This window comes from Thermobia domestica, chromosome 4 (assembly GCF_964235325.1).
Source record: "Thermobia domestica chromosome 4, izTheDome1.hap1.1, whole genome shotgun sequence".
Classification (NCBI taxonomy): domain Eukaryota; kingdom Metazoa; phylum Arthropoda; class Insecta; order Zygentoma; family Lepismatidae; genus Thermobia; species Thermobia domestica.
The window spans coordinates 4668474-4690687 of record NC_137457.1 but is presented as its reverse complement, the minus strand read 5'-3'; the positions used below and the strand labels follow the sequence as shown (position 1 = coordinate 4690687).

The 22214-nt window shown below is 35.9% G+C and overlaps 1 protein-coding gene across 2 annotated transcripts; it reads left to right on the top strand.

Moving 5' to 3' along the window:
* The first annotated feature begins 537 nt into the window (after positions 1 to 537).
* Positions 538 to 22132, top strand: LOC145683677 (uncharacterized). Of its 2 annotated transcripts, none has more exons than XM_081755026.1 (4): positions 538 to 695; positions 11165 to 11512; positions 18069 to 18474; positions 21832 to 22132. In XM_081755026.1, the coding sequence occupies exons 1-4, from the start codon at positions 623 to 625 to the stop codon at positions 21854 to 21856; spliced, it is 852 nt and encodes a 283-aa protein (XP_081611152.1). In that variant the 5' UTR covers positions 538 to 622; the 3' UTR covers positions 21857 to 22132. The 2 variants fall into 2 exon arrangements, with proteins under 2 accessions (XP_081611152.1, XP_081611151.1); XM_081755025.1 differs by having other exon boundaries at positions 18069 to 18485.
* The last annotated feature ends 82 nt before the right edge of the window (positions 22133 to 22214 follow it).

Sequence of the window (22214 nt, the reverse complement as noted above, 5' to 3'; positions counted from 1 at the left end):
AAAGATAGGTAATTAATTGCCCTTGTATTCCCATAATGTAATTTTATCATGGCTAAAAGGTGGCTAAACCAGGGTAGCATCTAAATTAACTAGTCACATGTGATTAACTTAGTCAACTTTTACTTTCTACTCAGAATTTCTGAATACATTTCTGATAACCAAGCTCTAGTCAAACCCTTAGTATAGCGCTAATCATACGTCAAAATGACTGCATGAGGTCCATTATTTTTCGATATATTCTAACAATATTACGAGATTAATAATCTTGTAATTCTTTTTTTTTTTTTCTGATTAATATATTCAGTTTATAGGAGCTATTTACTCTGCCTCTAGCAAATGAAATTAAGTGAATAGAGACCATTTCCTTAAGTGGTGAACATATTGCATGATGAGATAGATTCCTAACCTGCTGTTTGACGATAGGCTAACGACCTGTAACATTTTAAAAGACAATCGTAATGTGTTCTTAAGTGGAGCTGTTATTTTAAGATGAAATAATTTTGAAATGTTTTAAAAGATAATTCTCTGTCGTCCTAACTATTTTCAAAGTCCAACGCGGATCTATAAATGCTATATAAGTTGTACTGAAAGTTACTTTTGCGGGACATAATCCATTTCCAGAATGTTGTTCGTGTTGACACTCGTGATTGGTGCTGTATCTGCAGCACCATCATATATGGAAAACCAATCGCAGGGTAAGAAAATTTCACCTTTTCCTCAAACAATAATAGGAAAAGTAGATAACATTTAAATATATATATATATATATATATATATATATATATATATATATATATATATATATATATATATATATATATATATATATATATATATATATCAGAGGGTTGATTAATTTGTGTGTCAATTTCATTTGTTCACTGTGCAAAAGTGGTATGAGGTAAACCCGTGAAATTTGGTGTAACTTTAGACGAAGGACATAAGTTTTGTTTGGTCATAGAAGCATGTCACTTGTACTAAAGATAGAAGAGATACAGGGTCAAAGGTCAAATTTCGATTTTTTTTTTCCTTATGGGACTGCAATGGTAAATTCTGAAAGAGCTTGAAAAAACGTGAATCGAAATGATAACAAAGAAAAAGCTGTATGGTATGATTCTATGTCGCAAGCCGACCAAATATGCGTCAATCAAGTGTCAAGGTCAAAGGTCACGGTCAGATCAAGGTCACAGGTCATCTTGAGAACCCAATTGAATAGTCTGAAAACAACGCAATGTCCGTACCTCATCATGCCAAATGGGTTCTGAAAGTGACCTGTGACCTTGATCTGACAGTGACCTCTGACCACGACACTTGATTGACGCATATTTGGTCAGCTTGCGACATAGAATCATACCATACAGATTTTTCTTTGTTATCACTTCGATTCACGTTTTTTCAAGCTCTTTCAGAATTTACCATTGCAGTCCCATAAGGAAAAAATCGAAATTTGACCTTTGATCCTATATCTCTTCTATCTTTAGTACAAGTGACATGCTTCTACGACCAAACAAAACTTGTGTCCTTCGTCTAAAGTTACACCAAATTGCAAGGCTTTACCGCATACTACTCTTGCACAGTTAACAAATGAAATTGACACACTAATTAATCAACCTTTTGTATATATATATACACGGCTGTTTAGATTATGTTTCTTCTCGTATATACAGGGTGTTACATAATTGCGTCACAATATTTTGGGAACAGATAACTCACATCAAAATAAGAAAAAAAGTTCATATTTACCTGTGTTCAAAAGTGGATAGTTTCGGAGCTACAGGGTGCCGAAAACATTAAATAACTGAAATTGAAACGTTCATAATTTCACTACTATGGTTCCTATCGTAGTCGGGTCAAGACATCACTGAGGAGCTAGTATGTGAACAATCCAACTATCCATGTTTAAGGATGCTCCACTACTTGCACACCAATTTTTAGAGAGGTAAGTGGAGAGTGATCAAGTACTCCCAAACAGCCTCTCTAAAAATAATTATGCAAGTATTGGAGGTTCTAAAAGGTGGATATTTGGATAGTTCACATACTAATTCTTCAGTGATGTTTTGACACAGCCACCATCAGTCCTATAGTAGTGGAACTATGAACTTTTAAATTTGACTTATTTCACATTTTCTGCATCCTATAATTCTGAAACTATCCACTTTCAAGCACAGGTCCATGTGAACTTTTCTTTCTTGTTTCTATGTGAGGAATTTTGTCACTCCGATCAGTTATTTAGCGCAAAAGCTGCTAGCCGGTCGGAAACCTTTGATGTAAGACTAGTCCAGATACTAAGGCATATGTTGAGTTACTCACCATTTCCTGTTCAACTCAAAAAGACATCAAACAGATCTTTCTCAAGGAGGCAAATGTCTCAAAATATTTCTTCAAGTTGAGGCTCAGGTTTTATGGTGGATCACTAGGTGTTCTCGGTGCTATGCTAAACACTGCTTCAATAGTGCGGTGTTGCCAGGTAGTGTCGAGTGTTTACTGATGCCAGATGATAAAGGAAGTAATTGCGGAATTCTGCTGGGATACTTACTGTAGAAATTAGTTTTCGACCCTTACCGCAATTCACAGTCAAGTTCCTCTTCTCGGACTGCAACACTATAATCCAGGAATTAAATGTACAAATTTGGCAAGAACGTTTTATGGCGTTCTGCGCAATTTTCTTCTCAAAATATATTTCCTTAAATCTACATTAATATATAAATAAAATATGAAACATAACACGAAAAACGATCAAACAATTTATCTATTTTGTAGTAAGATCGTCACTTTAAAGTACTTTACACATTCAAATAAACATTTCATAAAATTGAGCACTTCTACTAAGATCTAACAGCAAGTGCCATCTTGTGTGCTCTTTGTAAAACGAATCAAATATGTTCTTTTATTTCTTACGTTTTTCAATATCACAAGACATAACCAAATGAATCAGTGTCTTGTGTTGTAGCTGAAACATAACTTTATCTTATAGTACAATATTTATAATGTGTAACGTTTCATTGCGCAGTAGTTAAGGAAATGAGCTAAAATACGTAATGACTTCTGGATGGTGATCCACCTTAATGTAGTTCCCGCAACTAGGAAAAAAAAAAAGATACATACTTTTGTGGTTCCTTGGACTGCATCAAGACATGGGTGAATATTAGTTAGGGTTCGAGAGATATTTTAAAGTAAAATATGCTTAGCAAAGCTATGTCCTCAGTAACTAGTATTTTAATTTGTTAGCTTTACATGAGAGACTTGTAGCTTAGTGGTAGGTTGGCAGTCTCGGGTTAAAGTTCCGTTCCATCAATTAGTTTTCTCCACCAAATGTTTGTTGTTTACATAATTTTATTACAATTATATTATTATTATTATTATTATTATTATTATTATTATTATTATTATTATTATTATTATTATTATTATTATTATTATTATTAACGATCATTGCAAACCTCATCAATTTACGGATTCGAACACTTTCAAAATCCGGATGCAATCGGCTAATATTTGCGTGGCGACACGTCGGTCTCACTCGGCCACTAAGCCTATTTTGGGCGTCAGTGTATCTTGGACCTCGTGAGACTAACGTATCATCAGAAAATGTATCAATATTACATAGTACCGATCCTACAGAATTAAATTACTACTTAGACATTAAAATGATTAAATTACTAGTTACAAGCATAGGCGCCCGCAGGATTTTTTCCGAGGAGGGGCAAGACACACACACACACACACACATACACACACATAAACATATATATATATATATATATATATATATATATATATATATATATATATATATACAGTGGCGTATTTAGGGGGGTGGCTTCCGGGCTTAAGCCCCCCCCGAAATCTTACTTAGTATAGTAAAGTAAATGAAATATCTTGCAGAATTTTCACATTTCCAGGCAAAGCCCCCCCGAAAGTTAGCAAAGCCCCTCCCGAAACAAAATCGTAAATACGCCACTGTATATATATATATATATATATATATATATATATATATATATATATATATATATATATATATATACTGTATACAACTCTGACACAAACACATCAAAAGTAATCAGTTCGTAATCCTTCATGTCGAACTGATCAATTATTTTAGAACATATTATATCTTCATTAACTATATAGTAAACATATATTTTAAAAAAATCAACAGATTAGATATTAGGATAGCATTGACAGGGAAAAGACACAACACAAATAATCTACTTAGCCTACATTTCATTCACTGGTTTTCGTTGAACAGAAATTCTAGCCGACGAGGACCCTCCTTAGTGAATCTTGTAATTGCTTGCTGCTGTATGAACACATTCTTGTTTACAAGCACATGTTTTCGGTGGACACAATATACATAGCCTACTGAGTCCTCCATTCCTCCATTCTTGAGCGTAACCAAGTTTTTACTCTCATTAAAGTATTAAATGAACGTTCTACTGTGCAAGTAGTCGCTGGAAGCGAAATAAATATTTTTGTTACACTCCCAACAGCGACAGCCGAGGTTTCCGTAGCTGTGTATAGTTGGTGAAAGCAAATGAAATAAAATCTTTTAGTTTTACGTTCCATGATTATTCCGGCTAGGCTAAAAGAGACAGTGATGAGAAATGAATGAAATGGTGGAATGAAGAAAGTGGGAGAAAACGGGAGAACTCCGATAAAACCCACGCATACGGTGTTTGTCCACCACTAAGTTCACGTGGTGCAAGCTGGGATCGAACCAGGGACCCCATGCACCAAAGGTGAAAGTTGGCGTAAGCAGTTGGTCAATCCGCAAGAATAACTATCCTTTGTGAATTTTGTCGAGACAAATGAGTTATACCATATTATCAGGTTATTAATGAAATCTTTATTTAAGAGATATAAACAAAATCGCCTCTGTTGTTTTTGAGCTGTCCGGAAAATTCACTCCAAGAATCCTAAGATTAAACTACTCTTTCTGGATTTTTTTTTTTTTTTTTTTTTTTTTTTTTTTTTAGGAAAATGATTTAGACCATATTATAGAATTGTTAGTCGAATATTGGTTTACAAAATAGGAACGAAATCATTAGAGCTGTTTTTGAAAAAAGTCGCAAATTTTAATTTTCATCCTACAGTAAACTATCATTGTTTCTACGGGTAGAAAGAAAGTTCAAAAAATAACTCGAAGGAATTTTTAACTTTAAAGAAAATCTTTAAATTTTAAATTTGGTTTTGATAGTTGAATGATACATGGCTTCTATACGAGTGACCATCTTTACATCGGAATAGATCAAAAAATCCTTTCTTCGGCATGTAGAAACCATGAAATATGCTGAAATCTCGAGTCTGATTTTTTTTTTTTTTTTTCACAATCACCATACTTTCTTGTTCTCTCCTATCGTCGTTCGAAAATAAAAATGGTAAGAATAGAGAAAAATTGAAGAAAAAATAAGAATGCTTACAGACTTTATGCAATAGTATAATAGTCTAAAAAATAGCAATCGTGTGCATCCAGTTAGATAAATGAGAGTAACAAAGGTGATGTGTAGTCAGCACCAATGGCGAAGTCGGGGAGCCCATTCGGCTGAGACCTTTAATCATTTGGTAAAGTGTTATCGAAATAGATTCTGCTTTCATGTAGTATGTTCCGTTTGTGATTCTTTCATATAAGGGAGACCGCAGTAGCTCAGTGGTTGAGCGTTCACCTTTGGCCCCAAATGAGCTTTGTGGTGGACAAATACCGTGTGCGTGGGTTTTCCTGGGTTCTCCCGTTTCCTCTCACTTTCTTCATTCTACCATTTCATTGATTTCTCATCATGACCGTCTCCTTTAACCTAGCCGACTTAAAACAAAGATTTCGTTCCATTTTCTCTCATATGTTAGAAGTTTTCTATATACTTTCTCACAAAAAACAAGCTTCCACATAGTCATGTCTAACGCAAAACTTATTTCCCATAAACTCTATCCTTAATCCTTCACAAGACTTCAGCAGATAAGCTATAGACAGCACTTTTAATCTTTTTTCGTTACTATAGGCATCAAAATTTACCATTTACATGTGTGAATAGAGAGCATTAAAATAGAAAGTGGATCTTTAAATTTATCACTGTTATTATTATTATTTAACTCCGGTTTAGCCGCATTGTTAGAGTGGGTAACCTCGGTGTACATAGTTCCTCGTTCTATTCTTGCTAGGAGTACTAAACTTTTCTGGTATTGACCCAGCATCACAAGATAATTGGGGAGCTATCTGAATTAAGAGATAACGAAGTCCAATCAAGAAAGCCAGAAATAATGTCGCCTGGGAACCAATGCGCTGGCCATTTGTCATCCAGTTCAATACGAGCAATGACTGTTGCGTCACGAAGTTTAATTTATTACTTCTTAGCAAATCTCGTCAATATTTCAATAGTTTGAGGAGAATACCTCCCGATAAACACCAGCTTTACAAAGACACTCATGTGTCGGGTGGGGAGGATTGCGTGCTACAGTGAAATTTAGAGTTATTTCGGTGGTAGTTCACTAGCAGAGGGGCCACCTCTAGCTCCCCTCTTTCATGTCATCTTTACCACAACGGTCTCCGTAGAAACCATAGTAAATATATTAACCGTGTGTTAGATAAGGCGGCCACTTCACCAAAAAAAAAAACGTTCTAGAGGAAATGTCTCTAGGATAGAAAGGACATGAGACGTAAGTTAGACTGTGAGAAAAAAGAAGAAAGAAAGAAAAGAAAGAAGAGAAGTAAATAGAAAGAGGAAAAACAGAAGATATCAAACTTATCCACATTAAAGAATAACCTAGAAAGAAAACAAAGATGAATTATTGAGACAAGTTTAAAAGAAAACTTCCCTTTAGCCCAATCTTAACAATACACGAATTTATTTCATTTCTTCAGATTAATTGCATACTGTACTTTTTATCTTTTTCAATACCTTTTCTTTGCCATATGCATTAAATTTTACCATCTACGGGTGAAAATAGAAGCCGTTAAACAGGAAAGTGCGTGGTCAAAGATTAACAAAGGCTGAATTGGCCGTTCATCGCGCGGGCAGAATAGGTATATTTAAAATATTTGGATTCCTTTCCTCTTTAGGATAGGTAATGAAAGTTTAACAATAAAAGAAACGCAAGATCTCTACTTATGTCATGATTTTTGAAACACCCTATTACGTCCTTTAATCGCCAAATCTTGGTAAATTATGAAATAACATCTAAGTTTTACGCACTGGTGGATCCGGGGGGCGATCGGGCCGATTGCCCGCCAGAAGAGGTTTTTTTTTTTTTTTAATTTTGTACATAAATAAAACACATCCCAGAGTTTGGAGCTCTAAAAAGTAGCTTTAAGTAGCAGTATTACAACCTTCCGCCCCCCCCCCCCGAGAAGTCCGTCCTGGATCTGCCCCTGGTTTTACGTTTCACTATTATACCGGCTATTTTAAAGGAGATGTTATGATGAGAAATAAATGAAATGATTGAATGAAGAAAGTAGGAGGAAACGGGAGATCTCCGATGACAACCCACGCACACGATGTTTGTGCACCACAAAGCGAACTTGGTACAAACTGGAATCAAACGAAGAGCTCAATGCAACAGAGGTGAACGCTCTATCACTAGAGTTTATATAATTATATGATATTATGTATGGTATATATATTTATTTTTAATAAATAGTTATATATATTCATTCGTAGGACACTCTAGCACTTAGTGAAGCAGAAATTTATGTTTTGCAGATTTAAGCCAGTTGAGAATGCTCCAAGAGCATTGCCAGATCAAATTTAAAAAGAATGGAGAGATGAAGCCGGAAGGATAACTGTCATTGTTCCTAGATGTAACAGTAAATCTTTTTATCCGCACCTTCTTCTCTTTCTCTAAAAAATTAGCGAATTATCATCTCTCTATGACTCACAGTTTTCGAGATATGGCTGCTTAAATATCTAGAAATTCGAACTTTTGGGCCAATATCTGGGAAACGGTGGCCAGTTGGCCAGTAGACAGTTAATCAATGGCCACCGGTTACTATTCGGAGCCAAAATATTTACCATCCTCTTAGGTATTGATCAACATCATCTCTCTACAACTTATGGTTCCCGAGCTATGACTTTTTAAATATCTAGAAATTGGCCATTTTTGGCCAATTTCATGGGAACGGTAAGTCATAGAGAGATGACATCCGTGTTGATAAAAGTTAAGAGTATGGTAAACATTTTGGTACCGATAATAATGGATGGCCACTAGCGAACTGGACAGTTGGACAGTGACCATCGGTTTCAATTTGGTGCCAAAACATTTACCATTCTCTTAGGTATTGATCAACATCAATATCATCTCTTTACAACTTATGGTTCCGAAGCCATGGTTCGTTAAATATGCAAAATTGGCCAGTTTTGGCCAATATCACGGGAATGATAAGCCATAGAGAAATGATATTGGTAGTAATCAATCCCTAATAGAATGTTAAACATTTTCGTACCGGTATTAATTGGTGGCCACTGGCCAACTGGCCATTGTCCAAACCACTGGTCAGTTGGACAGTGGCCACCGGTTACTATTTGGTGCCAAAATGTTTACCATTCTTTTAGATATTGATCAACACCAATATGATCTCTCTATCACTTACGGTTCCGAGATATGGGTTCTTAAATCTCTGGAAGTTGGCCATTTTGGGGCCAATATCTCGGGAACGGTAAGAGTGACGCAAAAAATTTAATCACTTTCTCTGATAGTTTTTGATGCTTTATCGAATGCAGGGTTTAAAACTGAAAAAATCGCAAAAAAAAAAAAAAAACAGACAGACGGACAGACAGAGAATTCAGTAACGAACTTTTTAAGTTCGTTGAAAAGTACGAACTTAGACGTGGGTTTATTAGAAAGTCAGTAGAGACAGATGGTTCCCATCATCATTTGAAATTCTATTGTTATCATGTTATTGATTGGCACTCTGACCGTGGAGATCGTACTAGCTTTTAAATTGCATATTAGCATGACATTAATGTATGGATATATTTATTACCTTTTCAATTATGAACCTTATTAGTTAATTCCCATTCTAACATTTACAGCATAACCCTGAATACCAAATAAGCTACAATTGTTCAATTGTATTGACAATGTTACTAAAAGATTGCGTTACTTACCTCCAGTGACAACCCTTGAAAGAAGCCATATCACTAAATATTTGAATTGTATTGCTACAAGTGAAGGAAAGAAAGCTTCATGAGCCTCACCAGGCTTTAAATAAGAATTAACTCATTAGGTAGGGTTCCTGTCTGCTACCTTGCAGTTTACTTACGTGATTTCCCTCAAGATCCGCCACTGCTTATATTGCTAACACAGATTAACCTTCTGACTACCAACAGAGGGGAGGGGGTACTTTGTGCCCACCGGAGTACATTTTTTGTAATTGATTTTCTAATCGTTTCTTAAAAATTAATAAGAAAATATATTATTGCTCAACAAAGCTAAAGTATATACTAAGGATGGCCACAAAGTTCCGGTTCCGGCGGAAGAACCGGTTCTGGACCTGGATCCGAAAATACTTTTCCAGAACCGGATCTTAGGAACCGGTTCCAGAACTGGATCCGAAAACCCGGTTCCAGAACCGGATCTTAGGAACCGATTCCAGATCTGGATCTGAAAACCCGGTACCAGAAACGGATCTTAGGAACCGGTTCCAGACCTGGATCCGAAAGCCCCAAAGACCCGTAAAGGAGGCACAAATTTCAAATTCAAAACACTGCAAAGAGGACCATGCGCTTGTGCCCTCCCCGCTGAGACTCGCTTGTGCGCCCAGAAAAAAAATGGGTCACCAGTGTTTTTTTGTTTTTTTTTTATTTTGGTCCACCAGTGGGTGTTTAGCCAAATGAGTTGGCCAGTTTGCCTGTTTATCCATTGAGTTTGCCAGTTACCCAGTTTATTTAGCTGGGCGCCTGCCTGTCGCTTCCACCATTTCATCTAGCACACTGTTCACAGCCTTCCAGCAGCTCGGGTTTAGCATAGGGATCGTCACAAAGTTTCGGTTCCAGACCTGGATCCGAAAGCCCGGTTCCAGAACCGGATCTTGAAAACCGGTTTCAGACCTGGATCCGAAGAACCGGTTCTAGACCTGGATCCGAAGAACCGGTTCTAGACCTGGATCCGAAGAACCGGTTCCAGACCTGGATCTGAAGAACCGGTTCCAGATCTTGATCCGAAAAATCGGTTCCGGAACCGGATCTTCTAGAACCGGATCCGTTCAGACCCGAAAACCGGTTCCAACAGGAACCGGTTCTGGCCATCCCTAGTATATAGCTTACGGTTGGTTCAAATTGAACGTTAGTGTGTCTGAAAAAATTTGCTATTCTAAGTTGGTGGGCCCAAAGTATCCCCATCCCGTTCGTTGGTAGGAGGTATGACTGTCACTTCTAAACCTCAGTATAATAAATAGCTGTATTTCGCCTTTTCTGAATTTGGCGGTTAGTCTCATGCTGTGTACTGTTCACTTCAATCTCTAATTGCCTTATGCAGAGTCGTTCTGACGTGTGATTAGTGCCATACTATCATATGTTTCCTGCCGTAATCAGACTTTTAGCATGACGCTAATCATATGTCAAAATGACTCTGCATAAGGCTCTGAGAGTTTTGTGAGAGTTTCTAATTTTTTTCTTTTTCGAGATATATTTAACGTTAACAGGTGGTCACAAAATATCCCCTTTGGTAGTCCGTGTTACAAAAAATACTTAGGTAGTGCGAGGGTTAATGAAATAAAATATTTTAAAAAAATACAGCAATATATGTATTAGTAAATATGCATCGTCAGTGGCGTATTTACGATTTTGTTTCGGGAGGGGCTTTGCTAACTTTCGGGGAGGGCTTTGCCCGAAAATGTGAAAATTCTTCAAGGTATTTCGTATACTTTACTATAGTAAGTAAGATTTCGGGGGGGGCTTAAGCCCGGAAGCCCCCTTCCCTAAATACGCCACTGTGCATCGGGTATTGTGAACCTCGCTCTCGCTGTATTGGTATTCATAGCGGTAAGAGGAACAGCAAAATTAAAGATAATCAAACCCCGAGAGCGCAGTGAACCGGGGAGGAGAAAGTTTGTTTTGAATAGCTATCAAGTTAGCAGGGATGAATTATAGATGTTTTTGAGTTGATGTTTACTTCGCCTATACTGTTGATCACCAAGTTCAAATTTACAATTAATTTTTCTTTTCTTTTCCAGATGATGAGTTGTATTTGCTGATCCACAATATATTGAACCTTGACCTTATACAAAAAAATCAGAACAAGACACTTGACATTCATTATGTATCCTTACTAAGTCATCGTGTAGACCTTGAAATAGCGGAAATTGACATGCTGTGTGTGGGAAGGCCAAATGTAACAAAGCTTCGAGATGGAAACGTTCTAGGTTCCTTTATGTGTCAAGTAAACAATTACACAAAGGATCCATCTCAAGATTTGGAACAACTAAGAAGTCCAGAAAAAAATACCAACGATGCATTCTTGGTAACCATAAAAAACAACACGGAATTACTAGTGGATCGAGACGAAAATGCAACACTGGAAGGTAAGTATACAGTATCTTTGTATTAAGATGCTAGGTTTGTATGTTTCTCTCCAAAGAAAAGCTTAAATGTTTGCCTCCAATTCTTTCGACAAATAGATCTCGAAAACCAAAATTGCTAGAAACGTGCCGTTTTCATTGGTTGATTCCAAATTTGTGTAGATTGTACAGTTCTAATTGAATATTTAAAAAAACATGGCCGTTATTTCTTTAATGCAAGTATTAAATCTTTAAAAAATGTATCATACCCTATGAGTCATACATTCCAACACGACACACTAGTATACAGCGGTTGCATATCTCTCAGGTGTTTGTTTCATAGCCAAATGATAATGAAATGAAATGAAATCTTTGAGTTTTACGTCCCACGGTTATGCCAGTTAGGCTAAAGGAGACGGTGATTATGAGAAATGAATGAAATGGTGGAATGAAGAAAGTGGGAGGAAACGGGGGAACCCCGAGAAAACCCACGCACGCGTTGTTTGTCCATCACAAAGTTCACTTGGCGAGAGCAGGGTTTGAACCCGGAACCCCAAGCACCAGAGGTGAACGCTCTACCACTGAGCCACCGCGGACCCCCAAATGATAATGAAAGACGATGGATAACCATTTCTCCAGGCTAAGATGAATCTCTATTGTTTGGAGTATTTTGTCCAATGAACACCATATTTCACTGACATTATAATTAATTGTATATGTAATGTATTTGCTTATTATGTACTGCATGCAAGAAAAAAGAAAACAGTGATCATACATGAATTAGAAACTGCAACCGGGAGTAGACTCAAATCTTGCAAACGGTGCGAGACAGGCCTATTGAAAAAAAAATAACCAAAAAATCTCCTCTTTATGGTACCATTGTTGATTTTTATAAAGACTTCTTTCACTTGTGTCTGTAAAGGGACAAGTACAGATGTTGTGAGGAATGACAAGGAGATTCATGCTCATATGTGAATGATGCGTTATTTACAGAGCGCAGGTTTACCTAGTTTGTATACTAAAATGACAAGTGAAAATTCATATACTGTCGTAAAATATTCTCCAGTACTTGATAATAACTGCCCAAGACTAGCCTTTAACTTTTTTTTTAAGAATATATATTACATTTCTATTATATTTAATGTAATGGTTTAGAGCTTTCTGAATAAATTAGGGGCTAAACATCTGTACATAACAATACTCCAAACGCTTGTACTACAGCTAAAGACCTACCCCAATGCCAAGTTTGATTCATATTGAATCAGTTCAGTTGATGTCTTTTTTGTTTTCTAAAATATATTCCAACTTTGACCGCCCGTAATTTTTGAAACAAAATTCAGCGCTACTAATATTTCGTACTCTTATGAAACAGATGAAGGTCATGATTATGCCAAGATAAAATGAAGTTTTTCGTCCCACGGTTATACCGGCTAGGCTAAATGAGACGGTGATGATGAGAAATTAATGAAATGGTGGAATGAAGACAGTGGGAGGACACGGGAGAACCTCGAGGAAACCCACGCACAGGGTATTTGTCCACCAGAAAATTCACTTGCGACGAGTTGGGATTGAACCAAAGAACCCCATGCATTATAATATCAAGATAGATAACAATGGCAAATTTAGTTGAATTTGTAATATACACGGTGGCTTATTTTAATATTTCCACGAAAATATCTCGAAAACGGTTGAATAGTGCAGGAAATGAAAAAAAAGAACAAATTAGTAAGAAGCTGAAAATTGGTACAGATGTTGAGAATGATGTTCTAAACAACATACTAAAAGTTCTCTGAAAACCCTCGTGACCTTCGCCGCCATACTGGAAAATGGCCGCCGGAAGTGCCAAATGAACAATACCCAGATAAAAATAGCAATATCTTCGCTATGGTTGAAGATAAAGAGAAAAACTTAGTGTCGTCTTATAGAACATAAACAACACTTTATTTTTCATAAAACGCATACTTTTAAAAATATTTAGCTCCAAATTCTAAAATTCCGAAATTTACTGTCAAACTGATTTACAATTTCATTGAACTTAGGAAGTAATTATTAACAAGTTAAAATTTTACATAGATATTGGTAAAGGTTATTTAAATGACGTACTAAAATCCCACAACTTCTTTGTTCGCCATATTGGAAAATGTCCAAATGTCCGAAGTAATTGAAAGATATTTTGTTAAGTGAAATACAAAATCTGGACTGGGCTAAATATTTGAGAAACTGTCTTGGTTTGTATAAAATATATTCGACAATTGAGAGCTTCGTGGAAAACAATACTAACCTATTTTCAAGTAAACTGAAAGAAAAATTCAATTCCCATGAAGTGTAATGCAATGACACATACCAAACAAAATGCCCCTGCTATCTACCTTAGGGATGAGCACGAGTCGAGCTGAAACTCGATTCGACTCGAGTTTCGAGTCGAATCAACGGTAATTTTCTCGAGTCGTGTTCCGAGCCGAATCACTGTTTTGAGGTTGAGTTTCGAGTCGATTCGAGTTTGATAAATGCTCGTCGTTCAGCTCGTTTTAATTCCTTTAGAAATCATGACCTGATTAGACTGAAAATCGAAAGCCATGGGAAATGTAAGCGGTAATGTTGAACACTTTTAGTGTTGCTCACGACAGGGGACACTACTCGCACCCCGTCTCGTCTCACTAACTAGACGACAATATACGGTATTTTTATAACGAGACAGCCTCAAATGACATGAACACCATATAAGTATTACTGTAGTTCTTACCATCAAGACTGAGACTTGAACGGTCGAAGTTTTGAGCCCAAGCAGAAGCGTAAAATGGGTAGTGATGTCAACCGGCTTGCCTCGGTTCAACTAAACAAACAGCTCCAGCTGGTTCGCTTGGGATGAGCCATCGGCTCGGCTCAATTGAGTTGATGGCATGAGTCGTTCGGTTTGGATGAGGTACCGACTCGGCTCATGTGAGCCATCGGCTCGAGCTAACTCAACTGGAACCAAGGGCGCCGATTTCTCTGTAAATTTGGGGGGCCCATTTAGATGCACAAAGTATATATGAGGATTTTAAAACAAATTGCATTCCAATGAAGCTAAATATTGTAAATTTATAAATACAGTAATGAGGCCCAGATGAGCTTTGGGGAGCCCGGCCCCCCCGGGATCGGTGCCCTTGATTGGAACGAGTTCATCGTCTCGGTTCGACTCGGCTCAACTGAGCCAATAGTTCCAACCGGCTTTCTTAGGGTGAGCCATCAGGTTGGTTCGGTCCTGCTCGAGCCGGCTCGGCTCACATTTAGGTCTAGTACGATAGTGAATGAACTATGAGCCGATAGGCTCGAGCCATTGACAACTCTAAACCCGAGCCGAGCACTTTTGAATATGTTTGGCCGATGCTTTATAACTTTTAACAATTTTTGGCTCGAGCCTGAATATTTGCTTCTCCGAAACTCAAACCCAGAACCTCGTGAACGATGCCCTTGCCTCCTGAAGACTTCTCGACAACCGAGATCGACAGTCAACTAGTCTATAGTATTCAGATACAAACTGCTTATCTTTCATGGTTATTCACGGTATAATAAATACTAATAATAACGTACTATCAGTGATAATTATATTGTCTATGTTAGATACTCGAAGAGAGTATCTGAACTACACACAGGATTTGGCTCGTTTTGGCTCAACTCGATCCGAAACTCGACCCGCATTCGAATCGAGTTTCGAGTCGAGCTGGAGAAAATTTCTCGAGTCGAGTTCAAAGATGTCTATTTCGAGTCGAGACGAGTTTCCAAGAAAACTCGCTCGTGCTCATCCCGAATCTGCCTGTATACATTTCCGATCTTAAACTACCTACATACTTTTATCTAGTCAAATACACCCATACCATCTAATAATTAAATTTCACCAGAAGTGGAGATTACCATTTTATTTCCCCGAGTCTCTCAATTACTAATGAGTTGTATATTTTAATAAGTAATTTGCATTTAACTTTATGTTGGAGCGTGGTCCGGGCTGTAAGAAGGGTAGTCGATTATGTCCAAGCGAAACTGCTTCAACATCCTGGTGGTTCTCTGGGCTTCAACAGTGTGGTGACATTTCCTCCGCCAGCCAGAAACATATTTCGCCCACAGAAATCGAATAACTGAGCGGACATCTTTGGAAGACCGAATTTTCAAACAAGTCGCCATTTGTGTTTATCTATAACTAGCGCCGAAGAAGATGGGTGCTATAACTTCTCTATAACTGACGAAAGTTCAGAAATATCGGCCTCATAACTTAAGTTTCTGATCCTTCCTTGTACATGTAGAAGTTTCGCGTGATCCTGTATACTGTCTTTAGTGAAAAAAGAGGGAACATTTTCAAAATTTTAATTGGAAACTCAATCGGAAAACGACCATTAGGAAAATCTAAGCGCAAATGGGGGACAGTACTATGATTGATCTCGAAGAAATAGGAATACAAAGTAAACAGTAAACACTGGATTCAGTTAGCTCTGATCTAACAGAAATAGGCAGATAAGCAAAAAATTGAATCCAGTTGGCTTTGATCTCGCAGAAATACGAATACAAAGTAAAAACTGAAACCAGTTCGCTTTGATCTCGCAGAAAGAGGATATAAAGTAAATACTGGATCCAGCTAAACTTTGATCTCGCAGAAATATGAATACAAAATAAACACTGGGTTCAGTTCCCTTTGATCTCGCAGAAACAGAAATACAAATTAAACACTGGATCCAGTTGGCTTTGATATCGCAGAAATAGAAGTACAAAGTAAAAACTGGATACAGGTGGTTTTCAGCTAGCAGAAATATGAATACAAAATAAACATTAGATCCATTTATCTTTCATCTAGCAGAAACATGAATATGAAGTAAAAACTAGATTCAGTTGTCTTTGATCTCACAGAAATATGAATTCAAAGTAAACATTAGTTCTAGTTATCTTTGATCTAGCAGAAACATGAATATAAAGTAAAAACTGGATTCATTTGTCTTTGATCTCACAGAAATATGAATTCAAAGTAAACATTAGATCCAGTTATCTTTGATCTGGCAGAAATATGAATATAAAGTAAAAACTGGATTCAGTTGTCTTTGATCTCGCAGAAATATGAATTCAAAGTAAACATTAGTTCTAGTTATCTTTGATCCAGCAGAAACATGAATATAAAGTAAAAACCGGATTCAGTTGTCTTTGATCTAGTAGAAATATGAATTCAAAGTAAACATTAGTTCCAGTTATCTTTGATCTAGCAGAAACATGAATATAAATTAAAAACTGGATTCAGTTGTCTTTATTCTCACAGAAATATGAATTCAAAGTAAACATTAGTTCTAGTTATCTTTGATCTAGCAGAAACATGAATACAAAGTAAAAACTGGATTCATTTGTCTTTGATCTCACAGAAATATGAATTCAAAGTAAACATTAGACCCAGTTATCTTTGATCTAGCAGAAACATGAATATAAAGTAAAAACTGGATTCAGTTGTCTTTGATCTCGCAGAAATACGAATTCAAAGTAAACATTAGATCCAGTTATCTTTGATCTAGCAGAAATATGAATATAAAGTAAAAACTGGATTCAGTTGTCTTTGATCTCGCAGAAATATGAATTCCAGTTTTTACTTTATATTCTTTGATCTCGCAGAAATATGAATTCAAAGAAAACATTAGATCCGGTTATCTTTGATCTAGCAGAAATATGAATATAAAGTAAAAACTGGATTCAGTTGTCTTTGATCTCGCAGAAATATGAATTCAAAGTGAACATTAGATCTAGTTATCTTTGATCTAGCAGAAACATGAATATAAAGTAAAAACTGGATTCAGTTGTCTTTGATCTCGCAAAAATATGAATACAAAATAAACATTAGATCCAATTATCTTTGATCTAGCAGAAATATGAATATAAAGTAAAAACTGGATTCAGTTGTCTTTGATTTCGCAGAAATATGAATTCAAAGTAAACATTAGATCCAGTTATCTTTGATCTAGCAGAAATATGAATATAAAGTAAAAACTGGATTTAGTTGTCTTTGATCTCGCAGAAATATGAATTCCAGTTTTTACTTTATATTCTTTGATCTCGCAGAAATATGAATTCAAAGTAAACATTAGATCCAGTTATCTTTGATCTAGCAGAAATCCAGTTTTTACTTCGAATTCATCATTTCATATAAAGCAAAAATTGAATCCAGTTGGCTTTGATCTAGTAGAAATAGGAGTAGAAAGTAAAAATTGGATCCAGTTATCATTGATCTTGCAGAGAAAGGAATACAAAGTAAACACTGGATCCAATTGACTTAGGACAAAATTTCATTTTAGAGGTTTTGTGAACGGAGCATTGAACCTCTGGGTTGCATAGGCTTTAGAGTTAGTTAATTAGTTAGTTTCCTATGGCGCTGAAAGATATGTACTCGTCGCCAATAAATTTGTTTTTAGTTTTTTTTCTGTTGAAAGATGGTTTCTTTATTTATAAGGTGTAAATGATAAAAAATAAATTGATTACTAGCAGATTGTATTTAGCTTTGTTTATCTTTCATTTAATGACGCGCATACTTCTAGCACTAACTTATTTACTACTAGAATTTATTTATATTTTTCAGGTTTACCTAAAGACTTTCAAGTAGCAGAGGTTATTGGTACATGTCTTGGCAACCCTAATCTCGTGTCGAAGGATAACGCGGATGAAATAGGATTGTTCTACTGTAAAGTGCATCATTACCATCCACAGAATATCAAACCGAATGATCTGAAATGGGAAAAATTCGCGCAAAATATGGCCGTGATGGTCTCCCGTCTGAATTCGTCTCACCCTGCACACAGACACGGCCACCATCACAGCAATGAAATGATGCGAAAAGCAAAATCAAGAAATGAGGAGTCGCCGAGGTTTTTCTATGACTTATTCAGGAGTTTATTAGCAAGAGCTCATTCTTTGGTTTTTGGATATCCCTCTCACCATGTGCAACAACGTAATTCAGTGTCCAACAACACTCAGCAAGTTCCAGGGTCAGTAGGTGGTACGTATGATGTATGTGAGAAGAGAAAAAAGATTGTAGAGTGCAATTCTATTACTTACATTTAGAATTTATTTAATTTATTCAATAGTTAATACTTTTCTCACCAGAGTATATATGTGTTCATTAAAATTAAAATACGTGGCGCATCCATAAAACAAGTGTACTAGGGCCCTCACGGACAGAGGGATTTTCTTATTTTTATGTTGGTCACACTGTCGTGTAGCTTGGTTCCTACCCTTTTCACCTATCTCCATCACGCGTGAGTACGACCAAAACTGAGGCCACAGTAATGTCTCCCGTTAAAGATGTCGATAAAATCTGCCGCCACGTGCGAGATTCGTAGCGTTATCCGTTATCCGTTATCTAGCTGTTAAGAGAAAATCTTCGTCTGAAGTTTTTATCGAGATCAAATCAGTTTATGGCGAAGGAATTATGGATTGTACGAGTGTATTTTTAAGTGGTGTCGCGTATTTAAAAGCGGCCGTACTAATGTACACTCATGTCCAAAATTATTGTCATGTCTATAAATATGTTGTTGTAGGAATATAATTTGATAACGATTTCACCCGGTATTTCTTAAAATGTTAGTATGTGTATAAACGGCAAAGACATGTATGTGACAAATTCCAAGTCAAAAGAGCAGTAAATAAGAACAATAAAAGGAAAATTAATATTTATTGTCCATTTAGCAACATTTTGTTTTACTCATTCTAATTTTCGTATTTATACATCTTTTTCCTATGAAATTTACCACAAATATACATTTCGCGATTATACACATAGTATCAGTATTAAAATTACCCTGGAAAATCATTATCAAATTATATTCTTAAAACAAGACAGTTATAGATATGAGACAATAATTTTGGACATGAGTGTACATGATGAGCAAAGAAGTGGAAGACCGTCGATTTTGACTGATTCATGCCTTCCCCTGACCTGGCGCCATAAGATTATCATAACTATTCTATCAAGCCTTGTTTCAATTTTGTACTAATACACAATAACACAGTGAGCAAGTCTATGTGATAATATGTGGAAAAGAAAACACACACACAATATCGTAACAGTTTCAACACAATAACTGTGTCTTTATCAGACTTCCACTCCTTCTGTTCTCCACTCTCTGAGAAAGAGTGGAAGTCTGATGAAGACACAGTTATAGTGTTGAAACTGTTACGTTATTGTGTGTGTTTTTTTTTTATTACATATTATCACATAGCCTTGCTCAATGTGTTATTGTGTATTACTACAGATTATCATCTGTTCACCTTCCTAAAGTTGCACACGGATGAGAGAAAAAATTCACATGATGAGGAAGTGAAGGTGGAGATGAAGAATTGGACGAAAGAAGTGGCTGGAGACTCCTTTGGCTAAGGCATAAAAGAAAAGTTGATCCCTCGTCTCACTAAGTGCATCGAGACGCATGGCGACTATATGGAAAAATAGTTTACGTATGTACTGATGAAACCATGTAAAAGTTTTATTTATTTATTTTTGAAATCTACAAACATCTAGTACACTTATTTTCTGAACGTGCCTAGTAATTTTCATAAATAAGTATATACTCTGGTCAGAAAAGTAAGTTATTTATTATTTGAGTAGTACTAATACTTGATTTTCTGCAGAGTCAAGATGGATAAAGTTACTTTATTCAATGGAAGGGCACAGCAATTTCAAGTGTAAACGGAAACAACTTTGCACAATTAATTACCTGGCTCTGAAGCTCTAGATATCAATTTTCTTGTGTCTTGGCTAAAAATATGGTAGAATGAATTTTTTAAAATTATTAATTTTCTTGCGGCAATTACCAATCTTTACATATAAAAGAAGAAGTCTTCAGTGACAGTTTAATGCCCGGGCCAAACTACTTGAACCTGCTCTACTGAAAATAACACAAAATTTACAATTTTCCTTCTGCTTTTTTTTTTTCCATAAGTGAAAGAAGATAATGAAATGCAACTTACCACAATCATAGATAATGTTGTTCTACAGCAAGAAATATGAATCTGAAGAATTTTCAGTTTTGCCATCCATAGAAATTACAGTGTTGTCAGAATAACATTTGCCTCAAAATCTAAGTTAAGACAGCGACTAGAGCCGTGGTTCTCAACCTGATTCCTATCACGACCCTATTTTATCACATCCTCTTGCCAGCGACCCCCTTATAATTTCTGGTTTGTAATAAGCTTGTGTGGGATTATTAATATACCTATTGCGGAGATCTCACGATATCCATTTATTTCTATAATAGTAGAATCTACTTCTTGTATATAATGAATAGAGTAACGTCTCTAAAAGCGAATGGATTAAACCCAAACTTGGTCAGTTCATTCATATTACAAATATCATATCCGATCCGTCATACTGTTTCAAAATGGAGGCCGTTTGAAAATTTTAAAACTTCATAACTCCCTAAATTTTGGGTCATTTGATAAAAAATTAAAGTGATTTCTAATTTTCGTTTCAAAAACTTAGACAATTGTTAAAAAAAAAAAAAAAAGTTATTGAGTATTTTAAATGACTTGATAATGTGCGTCACGAAGACTGAACCGGGCATAGGAGCAGCAGTGAAATCACACCATGCTCGGGTATCTCATTAGTTTCCACTTTTAACTGCCTTTTAATATGCAGCTTCTGTTGCATTTGTATTTTTCTGGTATTTCAATATGCAGTTCTCATTAGTTTTATATTGTATCTCTTTCATTTAAATTTATTTTTAAATAATTCTGCACCTGTTGAAAATGTTTAGTAGACCTATTTTTTTGTTCTTAATAGTATGTATAGAAATAAAAATATGCATATCAGAACAAAATTCAAAATTATATTTAAAAATATTTTCCGGTATCAGATTCCGCGCCCCCCATGAAACACTCTCGCGACCCCTATAGATATACCACATTGACTTGACACCTAGTCTTCCGTTCCAGGCGCTGCTATCGGCTGAAGGAATTCCACTTCCTTTCACTCAGACTCTCTCGCTTAGCAACAGCTGAACTCTTATTGGCACAACGCGTGGGTGTGTCGAGGGTGGGTTTTAGTTCGCATTTTTGCCACGGCTTAAGACATTTTGGCAGCACTATAGGATGAGAAACCCTGGACTAGAGGAACGAACTCAACTGCATTTGATTACGTATCATGTTGTCTTGGAATACTGTGAACTACTTTTTAAATAATAGATGCATTTAGTTTGTAATAAGATAGCTTTAACATACAGTTCTTAAAATTAATAATAATGTTAATTTAAAATATATAAAAAAGAATTTACAGGATTTATGTACATACAAATTGTAAATTTGACAGCTGTAATGAAGTATGTAAATATTTTCTTTTTTCTTCTTAACAGGTTCAAACGCAGCTTCAAGAAGTAACATAGTTCGTGCTTGAGGCACCCTAACACATAAAATGACATTTCAAAAGAATTTGAAGCACTGCTTTTTTTTAAAAAAAACTGTATGAACTTATATTATGCAATTCTATACAGGCAAAGAATCAAAAATTGTTATTTCAAGTGGGTGGTGGTGACAACTGAATGAATATATAGCCTTTTTTAAAAGCAATTGTTAAGAAAAAAATATTGCATTATTTTCTTTAAAAATGCTGCAATGTGTACATTTTCTTATAATAATAAACTTAGATATGAAAAACTTTATTTTTTTAAATTTGATTAATATATCTCAATTAATGTACTTCATTTAGCAGTCATTAGTTTTACTAGACTTCCAAACT